Genomic DNA, 17,322 nt, shown 5'->3' with positions numbered 1-17,322 from the left:
CTCCTCCCAAGTTCGCAGCGCCGAGCAATCCTTGGCTCTGGAAGACAGGCGCAACTTACGCTAAAGTAAAAGAGGCCACGCCAGACCTGATTCGAAGTGACCTCGTCCTCTGAGTGTAGGCAAGTAAGGTACAGTGTAAGATGTCCGTACCTTGTGGGGAGAAAAGACTCGGGCTTCCATTCCTTCCGTCATCATGGAAGGCTACAGGTATATGGTGCACTCCACACACGAAGCATACCAACTTGCACCATACACCTCACCGGATTCACACCTTCCACACACCTCCGAGTCCCAGTTGCCTGTCATTGGATTGCTTACAACCGCCACCATCTACTCTTTCTGCTCCTATGTCAATCTGAGCCGCATTCGCAATTTCCTCACCTGTTTCTCGCCTCGTTTCTTTTGGCTAGTCCGTTTGCTTCTCCAGAAAAATCTCACAGACACTGGACCGGAGCGCTACATTTCCTTGACATGATATCTCATGTTCCTTGGTACGTCTGCGTGGCCCGGTAGATAGACTGCCGGCAAAGAGAAGATGACGAAAAAAGAGCTCCCATTCTTCAGAAACTGGACTAGAGAAATAAAAAAGACGCCAACACCACAAACACTCTTAGTGCCGAGGACTCAGTCGCCTCCCCCACCTCACTTACTCATTCGATCAAACTTTACGTCGCCACTTCAGGGCACAAGAAGAAAAGACTCTGTCTGTGGTGAGTGCATGTTACCATGCTAGCCCGGAGTCAAGTTACACTCCTCTAGCTTTTCCATAGTTTAGAGAGCTTCGAGTTCTGTTTCTTGTTCTCTCCCGCCTTGCTTTGTTGGGCAAAGTATGTAATACTTGCGATCCCGTTCTGTCACCGGAAACTGGGTGCCTAGGGTATGTTAGGTAGGGTGATGGGAGGGCATGCACGGCCTACACTCTGTAGTCGGTACAATGACCTCCCAACTCATGGTAAACTAGGGTCTCGTGAGTTGGTCTCTCAGGTGCCTTGCCGTTGCTGAGAGATGGCAATTATTACAATGGTGACTGTGAGGTATGCACTGAGGTGAGGTGGAAGGGGAAAGGCACAGGCAAAGCAAGGTGCCTTGTACTCGATAACGTACATTACTTTACCTGGCCTTCTCGATCTCGGCAGTCTTTTTTCCCGTCCTTTTTTTTTTTTTCCATTTCGCAAGCAGCAATTTTTAGGGCCAACTTGGGAGTACGCTCTCATCCACTGGAAGTACGGAGTACCTGCTGCGTGGTGCGTACGCCCATGGTGCCCTTTTCTGCCCACCTACCCACCCAACCCATACACCCTCCACACCTCACATGCACACCACACATTCCCAGTGCCTGCTGCTGCTGCTGCTGCTTGCTACCTATTGTGTGCTTCTACTGCTGGTGCTGGTGCTAGGTACTTACTGACCTTGCCCGAGGCTGCTTGCCGCAACCTGCACCGCACCCGCACCCGCACCCGCAACTGCAACTGCAACCACCTCTCAGGGCAGAGCCTGGGGCTGTCTCTCTCGTCTCTCCCGTTGTCTCTCCTCCCGTCCCCGTCTGGGCTGTCTGTCTCCCACTCACTCGAGGCCCTCTTTCGCACCCGGTACATCCACCCACCCCCCCTTGCGTTGCTTAACAATTTCGTACTCGACCCGGTCCATTGTACTTTCGTACTCTCCTCCCAGTCCCAGTCCTCCAAGGACCCAAACTCCAATCCTCCCCGTCCCAGCTGGCCGCCCAGTCGCCCTCTTTCCTTTCTTCCCACTTCACGCCCGTTCGTCCCAGCCCTTGTTGTACGTAGCCTACCCTTCATGATATCACGTACACTTGTCGTCGCTTCCCTCTTGTGCTCCGCTTCTCTGTCGCCCAATTCTGCAATCTTTTCCTCCTCTCATTCTCCTCCTATGCCAGACTGACCAGGAAAAAAAGACTTTGCTCGTTATCAACAGCGCCAGCATACCGAAGCCTCCACCCTTCGTCTCGAGTACATACGAACTTTCCGCGCGACGGTACCCGCAACTGCGAAACGACAAATCCCCCCTCTCTCGATCGCCCCTACTCACACAAAAACCCAAAAGGATCCGTACACGCCTCGACTTTAGGAACAAACATCACGTCCATGATCTCGGCCAATCCGATTTCGTGCGACTACCATCGATGCCAATCCTGGTGACCGTCGGAACCACCGCGCTACCGCTGCTTCCTCGCCCGCACTTGGTGAAGTACCATTCATGAGATTCCTGGTCGACACCCCGATCACATCTTGCCTTCCAATCTCGACGACTTTATCACGAAGCCTGCTTCATTGAATCATTCGTTGCGCATTGCCCATCTACCTGGACACCGAAGGCGTTGCGCCACCGTGCTGCTTCTCGACAGGACTGGGTCGCCGTCCTCGACTTGTCCCGCTGCGAAAGCTCAAGAATTGCAAGTTTGATCAATCGCATCGTTACGCTCGTAGATCTTCTTTGCCCTTGTGGCCAGAGCGCTCCGGTCGCGAGACTGGTTGCTCCCTAAAGCCATGATGGACAATGCCACTTGCCATGTCGTCTACGTGAACCGCCAGGTTCGCCAGGACAGGCTTATCCGACCTAATACGCAAAATGATCAGCCATTAGACGCTGCCGACTCCGTCGTGCAGGAGGATGATGATATTCAGAAGGATGCAGATCTGCTACTGGACACTTTTGGAGAAGGTAGGCTCAGACTGAATATCATACACTCGTGGCATCGTGTACTAATTATATGTTCAGTTTATCTTTGTTCCACAGGCTCGGCCTGCATATCTACCCTCTTCCAGCTTTCGGACGAGTCTATGATGGACCTTACGCCAACTCTGGTTCTAATTGATGTGCCCCACGACGAACGGCTACCCAGAATCCGGTCTCGGTCTAGATCACCATCGCCGCACTCCCGCCCGACTACCGCTGACATAAACATTCACACTCCCGAGGAGGATGTCTACGGCCTCAAATTGCTGCAAAGGATCATGACCGAGTCGCATCTGCGCAGCTTATCAAAGCTGATCGTGCCGATACCCATTGTGAGCTTTTCGCCTACCGAATATGGTAGCGCAACGATTCCGGCTAGCGACGATGCGAAACCCAAGTCTTCGGCGTCAGTGGACCGACGCCTGATCATTCGGTGCCTAGACCTAGGAGCCGTGGACGTCATCATCAGCCCTTTACACCTCAAATGCATCACGAGTCTCGAGATCCATGCTTATCGGGCGCATAAGGATGCGGCCCGTGAACAGCAGGAAATGCTCGAAGTACGGCGCGGCAGAAAACGGTCATGGGTTGGGGTGAACGAGGAGAAACCGTTTTCCTACCTCAGGGAAGCCATGGTATCCGGTCTCATGAGGGGCATCTGTCGGTCAGGCGCGGATTCTGACGACGATCGGATCTCCAACGTTAGCATTGCCGTTTCCACCGATCGCCAAGCCGCTGTCGCTGCCGCCGTTGGTCAGTGGCACTTTTGCGCGCACAGTTTCACAGATGACGAGCTCCTTGTTGCGGCCATGGTGATGTTCAAGCATGCCTTGACAATGCCCGAGTTGGATCGCTGGCGGATACCGACAGGTGAGTACATTGCGCCTACATAAGCCATGCGCGGACGGCTGCTGACGATTTGACTAGACCAACTCATAAGCTTTCTGGTCGCTTGCCGGGCTGCATACAACAATTTTGTCCCTTATCATAACTTCCGCCATGTTGTTGATGTTCTACAGGCTACTTTTCACTTCCTGGTTCGTGTTGGTATTCTTGCGCCATATCCCGCCGATCCCTTGGTGGATCAAGATCCACCGCAGAGCTCCCCAATGGCAAAGCTGCTCCATCCGTTTGACGGCTTGACGCTTTTGATTACGGCAATCGGACATGATGTAGGCCACCCAGGTGTCAACAACGGATTTTTGGTCACTCTCAATGCCCCTCTGGCACAGTTGTACAATGATCGATCCGTGCTCGAGTCGTTCCATTGCGCCGCCTACTCACAGATCCTTCGGCGATATTGGCCAAGCGCTTTCGAAGATACCAAGATGCGGCACCTTATGATCAGCTCCATCCTTGCCACGGACATGGGCCTGCACTTTGATTACATGAAAAGGCTCGGAGATACCCAGGACAAACTGGACGTCGACAACACAACTGATGGTTGGAATGGTCGTATGCAAGAGGAGCAAAAGGCTCTCGTATGTTCACTTCTCATCAAGTGTGCAGACATCAGCAACGTGGTCAGTAGTTCACAATTTCTCGTGTTCAAGTTCGACTACTAACCCAACGGCTTATAGGCAAGGAAGCACGAGACCGCACTGAAGTGGATGTACATTCTTTCGGACGAGTTCTCTCGACAAGCTTCCATGGAGAGTGAGCTAGAAATTACGTCGTCTCTCCTGTCGCCTCCGAAGAAGGACTTGATCTCACTGTCTAAGGCCCAGCTGAGCTTCATGAACCTATTCGCCATCCCCCTTTTCCAGGGAGTGGCGGACATTTTGCCAGCAATGAAATACACAGTTGACGAGCTCGAAATCAATAAAGGTCTTTTCGAGCAACGGATCAGGGAAGAGCAGGCGAAGGAGGATCCTATCCGCAAGAGACTTTTGCGCAACGACGGCGCCTTCTCCCCACGAACTATGAGTTTGGCCGGCGGGCCTGAAGGAAGCAGAGACTCCATGACCCCGCGGGTGACGACGCCTCTGACCGAGCTTACTATGCCGCCCCCGCTGCTTGACGACTTGAAGCAGGAAGATGATGGGCTGTCCCAGGAGCCAGCGGGCTCGGAGCACACGACAGCGCTCATCACTGATATGTCGGAGCCGGAGGACCCTAAGGAGGTGAACGGCATCGTGACGTCTTTTGATTCCGTGGCGGACTTTGCAGCAAGCGATCCATTCCACTGCAGGGACAGGGCTAGTAGTTCGCCGGACAATCATCACGGCCATAACGGCAAGCAGCGGTGCAGCGAGACGACGGACGGCAGCACTACGGGCCCGTACACTGGGGACTGGGCCTCACAGGCAACGAGTGCCACCACCGGCAAGATGCCTCTGTCGCCGAGCACTCAAGGCACTAGCATTGTCAGCAGAGAGTCGACGGAGCAGCTTCCAGGCGTACCCACGATCTCGGAGCCAAAGCCATTCGCCGAAGTCAAGCCCGAATCTACGTTCCTGGATCACGACGCCAACGGACCTCACTACGACGCCAACGGCTCTCACTTGTCGAACGGGTCTTTGGGCAAAACAGAAGGCGGCAAGGTTGTGAAGAAGAAATCTAGTAGATTCCGCATGAATGCCTTCCAGTTCTTTCGGCGGAACCGAGCGTCGAGCCCGTCCATGTCAGCGGCCGACGCAGCTACCTGATAAACCAGGGATTTTGAGCGAGACGAGCCGATTCTGGCATCTACATTCGAATGGTGCGGCACAGGCACAGGAAAGCTACGACTGTGGTGGCTCACGCAGATTTCCCAGCGATCGATATACCCGAGCCACCACAGAGTTGTTAATCTAATCGCGATCCGAGATGACAGGAGCAGCGCCACAGTCGAACAAAAGAATTGTAAAGCACAGTATACGGAACTCGCAAGTTATGTACAGTATGGGGATGGAGTTAATGCGTATTGGGTGTTTGAGTGCTTCGCCTACATTGGCGGCGATAACGAGGGGAATACGGCCGCGCAAGTCATGAGCTGGATGGCAAAGCCTACGACATTGCTCTTCCGGGGTCTCGACCGCCTGCTCATAAGCAGGCCGGGTGGGAGGCGGCGTTCTGGGCAAGTCGGCAGGTTGTGACGATTTCAGCTTTGGGACAGTCAACAAACGGTCTGATATTGGGCAACAATGGCGGCAATGCCATATTTTGGTCTGGCGAGTGAGTGCTATCGGACCATGGAATGGATGGAAGGAGTACGTATGTGAAGGCATACGGCTAGACATAGCCGACAGCCCACAGTAGATGATAGCAAATTCTAACAAGTTCACTATGATGGCGAATCGACCCTACCGGTGCATGCCGAGATGTCAGGAAAGGGGACGTTGCCAGTGCCGCGATTGCTACGACTCGTTTCTAGACAGAGTCTGGTGGATATGAGGATGAATGTCGAAGTACATTCGTGAAGTTGAATCCTGACGGTAAAGTACCTAGGTCTGCGTTGAGACCCTTTCAGTCGATCGGGCGAAACGGCATGGCATTGGTGGATGGATGGGTGGGTATCTGGACGGCCGAAGAGGTTCTCGCACATATCAGGGAAGGATCCACCTACATGAAGTCATGTCTTGGCCGCGACGAAGGATGGCTTACTGGACTGACACAAACTACGAATATAGTGAGGCACGTATTCAGAGGAAGGAAGACGAATGGCCTAAAGGCTAGTAGGCTAGTATTCAGAAGTGGGCGAGTATAGCGCCCGTAAGCAGCACACAAGACATTTGGCAAGCGAAATTCAGTTGCAGTTCGCTGGCGATTGACTGAAGCCGCGCCGGCAGCATTGAGAAACAGTTCCAACGCACTGAAAAGTAATGGGTTGTGGCAGGCGTGGGTAGCGGCGGCTGAATGAGGCAAAATTGCGAAAGGTCTACGGAGTAGTACGAACACCATCTTCCTTCTTTCAAAGTTCCTCGATACACCGACAACACCGACAACACCGCCAGCTCGAAGATGGACTTGTTACTGGGGCGTCCGGTCTTGCAGTTTGCGTTTGGAGCGTTAATGGTGGGTTTCGCTAGACGTGAGATCCCTCCCGTTTGGTTTGGAATGGCTACCTTAAGCCGGGCGAATGGGATGGTGGCATCAGCTTATCAGCGAGGAAGAATTATGGAACCTCCGCAGCAAAAGGTCCCAGGTCCAGGCACAGGTTCCTGGCCGTGGGATTGTGAGGTGGTGCCTGAGGTGATTGCCAAGCGGTACGGCGGTACCTGACATGACGCAGACGAAGCAGGGCTGGCGAAGAGCGAGGAACGGCGAGGAAACGTACCGGCTTATCAGATTGCTGTGCATCGATGAGTTAGAGTCTGTTAGCAGATCTGCAACAGGCAGGTTCCCTTCTCTAGCGTCCGAGGCGCGGGGATCAGGTGGACAGTGTTTCCCGACTATCGTTTGGCCAACCCTTGAGGAGCTCACGAGCCAGTCGTTTCTCTGCATTGTGAGCTGGAGCTCCCCACAGCAACCTGTGCATTGAGGGTGGTCCACGCGGTTTGTGTAGGTATCCGTATCCGTAGAGCTGTTGCTTGAGTTGTGTCGTTGCCATTGCTGTTGCGAGCCTGCGACAGCGGTGGCGCGACCCAGCTCGGCCAACGCACCCCAGCCCCGATGGCAGCAGCAGTGACAAGCTGTGCACCTCTGCTCTCTGGGTCTCCCCCCACCCCCAAGCACCCAGAGTATGCGGCAGAGCACCCAGCCAACCCGCCCGCCTCCGTCATGTTTCATTTATTACGTCCGCGAGCTTCCTGCCTGTCGCCTGTCACACTTCCTCCGAGCTCCCTCTTCCTCTCATTCTCTTTCAACCTCCCATCTACAACCTCCTCTCCCTCCGCCATCTCTACTTTCTTCCCCTTCCCATAGTCATCTCATTTCATCTTATCTGATTTCGATTCCATCGTCAGTGCTCCATCAATCGAGTTGACTGCCCATCATGAGGTTCTCAACCTCCGCCCTCGTCCTCGGCGCGGCCTCCACCGCCCTCGCCTTGGACCAGCAGGTCCTTGGCGGCCAGGACAGCCCTTTTGACTCCATTAAGACCACCGGCGAGAACTGGCTCTCGGCTTTCGAGGACAAGTTCGGCAAGATGACCTCCGAGGCCAAGGCCGTTTGGGACGAGATCACCCTCCTCGCTCCCGAGGCCGTCGAGTCCTTCAAGAAGACCGCCCAGGCCACCAAGCCCAAGCCTCACCACCGCAAGTCCGATAAGAAGTGGGACCACGTTGTCAAGGGCGCCGATGTCCAAGGCATGTGGGTTGAGAAGGATGGCGAGAAGCACCGCAAGATTGGCGGTGACCTCAAGAACTTCAACCTTCGCGCCAAGAAGGTCGACCCCTCCGCTCTCGGCGTCGACAAGGTCAAGCAGTACAGCGGATACCTCGATGATGAGGAGAACGACAAGCATCTCTTCTACTGTAAGCCAGCCCGCTCGATACATTGTATTGTATATGTCCGTTTGGAGCCGTTTCTAACCTTATTGCAGGGTTCTTCGAGTCTCGCAATGACCCCAAGAACGACCCCGTCGTCCTTTGGCTCAATGGTGGCCCTGGCTGCTCTTCCCTGACTGGTCTTTTCATGGAGCTCGGCCCCGCTTCCATCGACAAGAAGCTCAAGATTGTCAACAACGAGTGGTCGTGGAACAACAACGCCTCCGTCATCTTCCTTGACCAGCCCGTCAACGTCGGCTACTCCTACTCTGGTTCCTCCGTCTCCAACACGGTCGCTGCCGGCAAGGACGTCTACGCTCTTATGTCCCTCTTCTTCCACCAGTTCCCCGAGTACGCCAAGCAGGACTTCCACATTGCTGGCGAGTCGTACGCCGGCCACTACATCCCCGTCTTCGCCTCTGAAATCCTCTCCCACGAGGACCGCAACATCAACCTCAAGAGTGTCCTGATCGGCAACGGTCTCACCGACGGCTGGACCCAGTACGGATACTACCGCCCCATGGCTTGCGGTGAGGGTGGCTACAAGGCTGTTCTCGACGAGGGCGAGTGCCAGGCCATGGACAACGCTCTCCCCCGTTGCCAAAGCCTGATCAAGAACTGCTACGACTCTGGCAGCGTCTGGTCTTGCGTTCCCGCCAGCATCTACTGCAACAACGCCCTCATCGGCCCCTACCAGCGCACCGGCCAGAACGTCTACGATATCCGTGGCAAGTGCGAGGACAGCAGCAACCTCTGCTACTCTGCCCTTGGCTGGATCAGTGAGTACCTCAACCAGGATGAGGTCAAGGAGGCCCTCGGTGCTGAGGTCGACAGCTACGACAGCTGCAACTTTGACATCAACCGTAACTTCCTCTTCGCCGGTGACTGGTTCCAACCCTTCCACCGCATCGTTCCTGGCCTCCTCGAGAAGATCCCCGTTCTCATCTACGCTGGCGATGCTGACTACATCTGCAACTGGCTCGGCAACCGTGCCTGGACCGAGGCTCTTGAGTGGCCTGGCCAGAAGAGCTTCAACAAGGCCGAGGTCAAGGGTCTTACCGTTGGTAAGGGTGAGGAGTACGGAAAGGTCAAGTCCAGCGGCAACTTCACCTTCATGCAGTTGTACGGCGCCGGACACATGGTCCCCATGGACCAGCCCGAGGCCTCGTCGGACTTCTTCAACCGCTGGCTTGGCGGTGAGTGGGTTGCATAAATGCACTCACGGTAATGAGCAATGTACGAAACGAAGATTGAATAGCGTATGGAATGCTGTTGTAGCAGTGAACGCTCGGATTGGTTCGTAGTACAATACTGGGCATATTGGAGTTTGTCAATACGGGAGGACCCAGTCGTCCGGTTTACCGATAGCGCCAGTTTAAGCCCGGCGCAATAGAATCTAGTTATGCTGTTAGAATATGACTCTTTTTTCCGTAAACTTTCAAGGTATCCTGTTCTGATGGTGCTGTTTGAACGGTTCCGTCTCTACCAACCATGTTGTCCTGCAGCTGTAACGGAGATGAGTCGAAATGACAGTATTAGTCACCGGCGCCTTCTGTGCCTTAGCTGCAGAATTCCTGGCTCGGTATCCGCTAAAACAACGTCAGACCAGCCCAGCACCTGCCGTAAATATATTTCACCACCTGCTGCCCCTCCTCGCAGCTGCACCACATCAATACTTTACCCCGCCAAAACTTTTCTGGCCGACGGCTGCCTCCAACCTCACCGAACAACAACGAACCCAAGTAACTATCTCTCTCGTCGTCGCAAACAACCACATACGGTCGCGAAGGACCATCCTACACACGATTCTCCATACTTCAAAGAGTTATCGAAAGGCGACCACTCCACAACCGCCACAATGTCGCGGATGATCAACCAACCCTCGAACCAGATCAAGCTGACCAACGTGTCCATGGTCCGCCTGAAGAAGGGCAAGAAGCGCTTCGAGATTGCGTGCTACAAGAACAAGGTCATGGAGTGGCGGTCCGGCATCGAAACGGACCTCGACAACGTGCTGCAGATCCCCAACGTGTTCCTCAACGTCTCCAAGGGCCAGACGGCGCCCAAAGAAGACCTGGAAAAGGCGTTTGGCAAGGGCAAGAGCACGGACGATATCGTGCTGGAGATATTGAAGAAGGGAGAGATGCAGGTGGGCGGGAAGGAGAGGGCGGAGCAGACGGAACGGGTGCATAACGAGGTGATTGGGATCGTGGCAAGTCGGCTGGTGGATCCGAGGACGAAGAGGGTGTATACGACGGGCATGATTGAGAAGGCGCTCGATATGCTGAGCTCTGCGGCACACGGGGATGGAGACGATGCGCCTGGTAAGAAGGGCGCTGCTGGCGGCGGATCCAAGACAGCGAGCGGCGCGGGGACGCCGGCGGGCGGGGAGGAGGGCGAGGCGAAGCCCCGCGAGAAGGGGTTCCACTGGACGGGCGTGACGACGACCAAGTCGGCCAAGTCGCAGGCTCTCGAGGCGATGAAGGCGCTGATTGCGGCGCAGCCTATCCCCGTGCAGAGGGCGCGGATGAGGCTGCGCGTGACGTGCGCGACGAGCGTGCTGAAGCAGGCTGTCAAGGAGAAGCCTGCTGCTGGTGGCAAGAAGGGAGGCGACGACGCCGACGGAGACGAACCGAAGCAGAAGCCCGGCACGGTCAAGGATCGGATTCTGGGGTTCGTGGAGCAGGTTGAGAGCCAGGACGTGCTGGGGAGCGAGTGGGAGGTTGTCGGGTTCGTGGAGCCTGGCGCGTTCAAGGGACTGGGGGATTTCATCGCGGGTGAGACGAAGGGGATGGGTAGGGTTGAGGTTTTGGATATGGCTGTTATTCATGAGGATTGAAAAAAAAGCTGGACGGGCCGATGTGGTGTTCTTGTCGATATACCCCCTTTCTAGACCGAGAAGGGTTTTCGTAGATTCATGATGAAAAGTAGATTTCGCGACATGATCAAATATCATCATCGGCCGTGCCCTGTGTGAGCGTACCTGACAGAGTGAGGTTGTTCATTCACCAACACCATACGTACCTAGCTAGCTAGCTAGACATGGTGAATCCCAGCCGGCTCGGCAAAGGTAACAGACAAAAAGCCGAAAAGAAAGCCGGCTCGAACTCGTGGCCTCTCGATCTTGAAGCCCCGGTAGGCAGGCAGGTAGGGCGGGAGGTACCTCGAGGGACCCCCTGCATCAGTAGTATCCATCTTGGGAGATGATGCATCACCCCGTCACCAAGATTACTAGTCACGAAGATGCACACAAAAAGGGAAGCTGCCCGCCATGGCGTCACATCTGGTACTGCTCACCACTCAAGGCTGCCCATCTATGCACTCTAAGGGTAGAGTGGTAAAGGCACAATCATACCGTTCGGCCGTCGTCGACAACGGTCGGGAGGACTTTTGGTCACTATGAGGGTATCGGCGTCGCCCCTCCTTCCTTCCGCTGCACTTTATTACCTCCGTGGCATTGTTTGCATACACCTTGTGGTCTATCTCTTGTTGCTCGCCTTGTCCCCTAAGCATGTGTGGACCTACGGCTACACAGCACACTAGCATATGGACTCCGTCAGGTCAGTCAGTGTTGATGGTTTCACCTCACTCTACTGCGCTGGATTAGGTTGGCCCTCATGCTCTTTTGCGAAGACGGCTGGTTCATTCCCATCGTTTCATTATTGCCACCCCATTTCTAGCTGCACATCGCGACAAGAGCTTGGCCTTGGTGGAATGTATGGGCGTCAGCATGCACGCCTGCCATGACTGACGAAGAAGCCATCTTGAAGATGAAGTCAGACCCGAGCCGGATCGGCTGGGGTTCGGGCTTTCCGTGTGGAGTTGAGGCTCCGTGGTTTCTGCCTCCACACGGAGCAGGACGCTGGATCCGCTTCGCTTGGAAGTCGCACAGGTTTTTTGAATTGACAGCCTTTCGGGTGGCATTTGGCACATGGTATGTCACTATGATTTACACCGTTCTATGCCGAGGAGTAAATGGCCTTCATAGTCATCTCCCAGCAAGTCACCATTGCGATTGATGGCTTCTCTGCCACTCTCGAAAAGTTTAAACCTTGTCATTTTGTGTATCGTGTGTGTAGAAAATCACGTCACGTCGTCACCCAGAAACGCCGTGTACTTTTTTAGCTTTTTGTTGTTTTGGTATGATGGAACTCTTTCCGATTCGTTATCTAGAGACGCCACCATCCTGCGCAGAATAGCAATCCCCTTGTTGTAATGCAGCAGTAGAGTATCATCACGAGTGATGAGATGGAGAGAAAACCAGCCGTATCACGCCGCCTATTGTTCCTTGCCACCGCACGACCCAAATTTTCATCATCAGAAGCCACACGCTTAACCACCCTTCTTCTTGGACACACCGACCGTACGGCCGCGGCGGCCGGTGGTCTTGGTGTGCTGACCGCGGACGCGGAGACCCCAGTAGTGACGGAGACCGCGGTGGGCGCGGATCTTCTTGAGGCGCTCGAGATCGTCGCGGAGCTTGGAGGCGACGCCGTTGGCGAGGATCTGGCTGTCCTTGCCGTCGACGATGTCGCGCTGTCTGTTGAGGAACCACGAGGGGATCTTGTACTGGGTGGGGTTCTGGATGATGGTGACGATACGCTCGAGCTCTTCGGAGGTGAGCTCACCGGCGCGCTTGTTCAGGTCGACTGTAGTTGGGAATTCGTTAGTCTTCTCGTGTCCTCCTTTGATGTTTCGACCTTCCTCTCTCCATTCCTAGCACCATGAATGCAGTCCTCGTGTGTGGATTCTGCTGGCGGAGGGAACGGGGAAAAGGGTAGGGCTTTCTCGTAGACGTACCATCGGCCTTCTTGCACACAATGTTGGAGTAACGACGACCGACACCACCAATCTTGGTGAGCGCGTACATGACCTTTTCCTGACCACGAACGTTGGTGTCTGCGAGCAACGGTTAGCCATCTCCCATTTCCTCTCTCCAATTCTCGTGTCGGGGTTTCTCGAATGTCATGTCGGGGTGATCGGTGCGGTGCGTGTAGTAGGGCTTGCTGTTGTCGATGCGGAAGGAGTATACATACTCAGAAGACGGAGAATGAACTGGAAGTTCGCTGTACCAAAACAGTTAGCATCGCCATTCCGTAAACTTGCTCTCTCTCGAGAAAAACAATCCAAATTATTCTTCGAGAGGCAAGAGGGGCGCTGGGATAGACGAACACTTCTCCCCGGAGACGAGCGACATGCTGGGCAACTGTCGTACGAAGGCTGCTCCTAGATGTCGATGGTTGATGGCTGACGAACAGATTCGGTCAGGTGTGATAGACTCTCGAGAGTGGGTGAAAGGAAATTTGCGAGTTTGGCGGTGGGCTTCGCTTACCCTATGGTCACGTGTACTTGGAGCGCACGCTCTTCGCCTCACGGCTGGGAAATTTTTCGGCGGGGACGGGTGACTAAGCCGCTTTCGTGGGCAGCGGTTGGCTGTGACCCGGCAGCGACCCCTCGCTCTCGAGACGCTAGCATCCACTTGATGCGAGAAAGCATGCAGGGGTCGTTTTCGATTGGTCGGGGTCTCTTTGGAGAAATCCAATGCCTCCAGTGCTCGACTCTCGTGAGCCCACAAATTTGAACGAGCTCAACCGACGACATTCGATGGCAGTGGTGAACTTATTCTTTACGCCCGAAGTTGCTGGGACTTGAGCTTCTTTTGAGCTTTGATGGTCTATTACTTCCGGTGTAGTTGGCAATCGACACAAGTATCCTGTCGTAGAGCGCCCCTCCCGGATGTTGCTCCTTTCACTAGGTATCGTCCATCAAACTCTACCTTACACGAAAGTCGCGGACATACAGCCCTTGAAAAAATTACCCAGGTAATCGTAGTATGGTGTCTTTCGTCCTGATACTGTTTTACTCGCACTCAACAAGTTGATACAAGAGATGCCGCGGCCTTGTGTCTCTAGCACCCTTGACTACTAGGTACTATGTAATCAAGAGCTTGCGATGAACTTGTTTTCCTTTCACATTTTCCGAGGCTTGAGATTACTCGGAATTACACACAACACATCCTGTCATGGAGCTTGTTACAGTGTAATTCAACAGCGAGATACTTTCGATCTATGAAGCCTTCATTATCATCAACGCCCGTCATGATCCAAATAGACGCAGCCAGCCACCCAACCTGCTCAAGCCCTGCCCTCAACTCCAGAACACCCCCCATTCCCAAGTCTCATCAATCTGTCCACTCACACTATCACGCCGCGGGCGCCGCCGCCACTGGGGCCGCGGGCGAGTCAGCAGGTTGCGCCTGATTCGCGCCAGCAGCAACCGCCGCAGGTGGAGCCGGAGCCGGCTGTGTAGCGCTCTGGCCCCCGGGACTCGTTCCCACAATCACCACTCCGGGCCCAGTGTTTCCTTGAGCAGCCGGAGCAGCCGCCGGCGCCGAAGCCGGCGTCACCGCTTGTGGGGGCGTGCCGGGATTCTTTCCAAACTGCACCGGGGCAATGGCCTGGTTGGCTCCGTCGACGATGGCTGCTCCCGGCTGTGCTGCCGGAGCATTCTGCGACGCCGGCGGCGGCGCTGCTACTTGAGCGGGAGGCTGTGCAGCAACGGGAGCGGCAGCTGGAGCAGCGACGGGAGCAGGTTGTCCCTGGTTCGCGCCGACCGCGATACTTCCCAGGTTCTGTCCGCCTTGCTGACCCTGAGCCTGAGCCGGAGGCGGCGGCGGCGTCGCGACCTGCGCTGGAGGTTGAGCTGCTGCTGCCGGAGGTGGCTGTATTCCTCCCTGGTTCGCTCCGACGGCAATGCTTCCCAGATTTTGGCCTTGACCCTGAGCCTGAGCAGGAGGCGGCGGTGGTGCTTGCGCCGTGTTGTTGCCCCTGTTCCCATTGAAGATGCCCAGCCCGGACAACCCGGCCAGCTGTGCGGCGGCAATCTGCTCAAAGCTCGAAAAGATCTGTGCCGCGGCCCCGGCTAGTGCCGGGTTTCCGTTGGCAGCGTTGGCGGCAGACGTCGCGCAATCAGTCAAGAATGTCCCCGCGTTCTGGACAAAGAGGCCCTGTTGCTGCGGCAGGATTATAGCGGCGGGATCCGGAACCGAGAGCAGCTGCGGCGCCTGCGTGCCTGCGGGGAGGATGATGCTCTGGCCTACCTGGCCAAAGGGGGCTGCCTGGTTGAAGGCTGCGAGACTGAGAGTGTTATCGGCGGGGGCGGACCCAACGGCTTGGGCGCTGAAGTCGGACGTGTTGGATCCAGCAGACGAAGATGAGTCCTCGAGTTGCACGCGGGCGGCGCCAAAGGCGTTCGCTTGGGCTGATGCTGCCTGCGGTGTCGAGATTTCCAGGTTGGTCGGGTCTGTTACCATGACGAGCGTCTGTTTCCCTGCCTGCCCGTTGTCTGCGAGGAGCTGGTTGACAAGGTATCGCTTGTTCTGTTGCCCCTGATTTCTATTGTCGACTAGGCCGGTGACAGTGACGATAATGGTGTTCTTTGGTCAAAGTCAGTCTTGCCCTGATAGGTTGCTGTATACCTGTTGCCAGTTGTATCAAGGCGGTATAGTGCAGAACAAGGGTAGACTCACCGCCTGAGGAAATTGTGCCTTGAAATGATTAATCCGGATGTTGTCCTTGACGGTCTGCAGCTGCGTCGCAAGTGCGAGCTGAGACTGTACCAATGCAGCGAGCTCTCTCTCGTTCTGCCTTTGCAGCTGATTGATCGTGTCGAGGTTCTCCTGGACGACGATGATATTGGGCTTGATGATGTTTTGGATAATGTTGACATCGCCATTGTTCTTGTTGTTGTTATTATTATTGTTGTTGTTCTTGCCGTTGTTATCATTGTTATTGTTGCCTTTGGCATTGTTCTTGGCCTGATTTTGATTCTGGTTCTGGTTCTGGTTCTGGTTTTGTCCTTGCCCCCTGTCCACGGCTTTTGCATCCTGAGCAGGCGCTGGAAGACATGACGGTCAGCATGACTATTCAAGCCAGGTGAGATGAAGTCGAGACCTACCCGCCACAGCCAACGAACTAAACGCCGCCAGGGCAGCAATAACGTGCTTGAGATGCATAGCTTGCTTCAAAGTCCACACAACTAATTAGGATTTACAAAACGAAATGGGGGTAGCAGTGAGTGTTCAAGGCACAGCCGACTCGAAGAGTGAGAATTATGAATCGTAAAGGATCGTAGGGATTTGAATAAGAGGAGAATTAAAAGTGGCCGCTGGGGCTCACGGAGAAGAGAGAGAAAGGCAGATCGAGGGAAAGTGAACGCGAAGGGGTGCCAAGAGATCTACTCTATCGGAGCATAGTCTGTTGATCTCTTCTGATCGGTTACAACGCAGAGAAGGAGAATAGAAACTGGATGCTGGTGGACTGCATATGTATATTAACCTTATTCCTGCCCACCTTTCTCACCACCCGAAGAAAACAGCTTCATGGTCATGCTCGCCCTTTGTCGATGAATCTCTTCTGCTGCCGGGAGCTGCGTTTCCCGTGGTTGGTATGGGATGCCCTGAAGGCGGAACTGAGGAACAGGGAGGGGCCTCTGAGTTGTAGATGGACAGGATGACAGATCTGGTAGACATTCGTCTCGTCGTAAAACTCCCGAACCCTTGCCCCCGGTCCCACAAGTAAGTAAAGCCGCAGTTATGAAAAGAAGAACGCACGATAGTGGCTTCAGAGTCAGGGGCATTAGTGATCTCGAGGCAAAAAGGGAAGGGTGTCCTGGTCCCAGAGAGGGGTAATGGAACCCAAAGCCAGGACGACTCTAGTAGGAAAATGGGAGGAAAACCAGCCTCACCTGCCATCCAACCTTGACAACAGCTTGACATGCCCGTACGCCGGTTGTATGCCGCCTCAACCGTCCCATGCCGCACCTGTCAAAGCAGCCATCATCCCATCGAAGAAAGGGACAAGGCTCGGTCCTTCAGCCACCAATCACATCGCCGCCCTCTACGACCCTGGGCGGGTTTGCGACCCCACGCGAAACAGTATCGGAGAAGAGCCTCAAGAGACAGGAGAGAGTCCGAGAGGAGAGGAGGGGTTGTGCTCCATTCCGAATTTCCTCTTGCCATATGCGAGTCAGCATGGGAAGGGTGTCACGTCAATGCGTAAAGTTTGGCAACTCGTCGCGAGTGATGCTGGTGACCATCTGTAAATCTCCGTAGCCTTGCACTCATCATGATCAACCGCCAAGTAAAGATCGCATCCAGGTAGGAAGCAAGCCGCAATTTCGAGAACTTGAAGATCTCAAAAAGCGTTGAGAATGCACT

The 17,322-nt window shown here is 54.8% G+C and overlaps 6 protein-coding genes across 6 annotated transcripts; 4 read left to right on the top strand and 2 right to left on the bottom strand.

Moving 5' to 3' along the window:
* Positions 1 to 535: 535 nt before the first annotated feature.
* Positions 536 to 733, top strand: CABS01_00242 (uncharacterized protein; the record flags this gene model as incomplete). Its single annotated transcript, XM_060533624.1, has 1 exon — positions 536 to 733. The coding sequence occupies one exon, from the start codon at positions 536 to 538 to the stop codon at positions 731 to 733; it is 198 nt and encodes a 65-aa protein (XP_060406138.1).
* A 1,777-nt stretch (positions 734 to 2,510) lies between these two features.
* Positions 2,511 to 5,345, top strand: CABS01_00241 (3'5'-cyclic nucleotide phosphodiesterase; the record flags this gene model as incomplete). Its single annotated transcript, XM_060533623.1, has 4 exons — positions 2,511 to 2,682; positions 2,758 to 3,567; positions 3,625 to 4,220; positions 4,278 to 5,345. The coding sequence occupies 4 exons, from the start codon at positions 2,511 to 2,513 to the stop codon at positions 5,343 to 5,345; spliced, it is 2,646 nt and encodes an 881-aa protein (XP_060406137.1).
* Positions 5,346 to 7,612: 2,267 nt separating this feature from the next.
* On the top strand, positions 7,613 to 9,318 carry CABS01_00240 (serine carboxypeptidase; the record flags this gene model as incomplete). The annotated part of the gene is made up of 2 exons (XM_060533622.1): positions 7,613 to 8,093; positions 8,162 to 9,318. The coding sequence occupies 2 exons, from the start codon at positions 7,613 to 7,615 to the stop codon at positions 9,316 to 9,318; spliced, it is 1,638 nt and encodes a 545-aa protein (XP_060406136.1).
* A 645-nt stretch (positions 9,319 to 9,963) lies between these two features.
* CABS01_00239 (uncharacterized protein) lies at positions 9,964 to 10,944 on the top strand (the record flags this gene model as incomplete). The annotated part of the gene is made up of 1 exon (XM_060533621.1): positions 9,964 to 10,944. One exon carries the CDS (start codon positions 9,964 to 9,966, stop codon positions 10,942 to 10,944), a length of 981 nt encoding a protein of 326 aa, XP_060406135.1.
* Positions 10,945 to 12,437: 1,493 nt separating this feature from the next.
* On the bottom strand, positions 12,438 to 13,302 carry CABS01_00238 (40S ribosomal protein S18; the record flags this gene model as incomplete). Its single annotated transcript, XM_060533620.1, has 4 exons — positions 12,438 to 12,754; positions 12,906 to 13,004; positions 13,142 to 13,171; positions 13,278 to 13,302. The coding sequence occupies 4 exons, from the start codon at positions 13,300 to 13,302 to the stop codon at positions 12,438 to 12,440; spliced, it is 471 nt and encodes a 156-aa protein (XP_060406134.1).
* Positions 13,303 to 14,307: 1,005 nt separating this feature from the next.
* Positions 14,308 to 16,119, bottom strand: CABS01_00237 (uncharacterized protein; the record flags this gene model as incomplete). The annotated part of the gene is made up of 3 exons (XM_060533619.1): positions 14,308 to 15,540; positions 15,634 to 16,001; positions 16,062 to 16,119. The coding sequence occupies 3 exons, from the start codon at positions 16,117 to 16,119 to the stop codon at positions 14,308 to 14,310; spliced, it is 1,659 nt and encodes a 552-aa protein (XP_060406133.1).
* Positions 16,120 to 17,322: the final 1,203 nt, after the last annotated feature.

The sequence above is a fragment of the Colletotrichum abscissum genome (assembly GCF_030869225.1).
Source record: "Colletotrichum abscissum strain IMI 504890 chromosome Unknown Scaffold_1.1, whole genome shotgun sequence".
In the NCBI taxonomy this organism is placed as follows: domain Eukaryota; kingdom Fungi; phylum Ascomycota; class Sordariomycetes; order Glomerellales; family Glomerellaceae; genus Colletotrichum; species Colletotrichum abscissum.
This window is presented reverse-complemented; position numbering and strand designations above follow the sequence as displayed.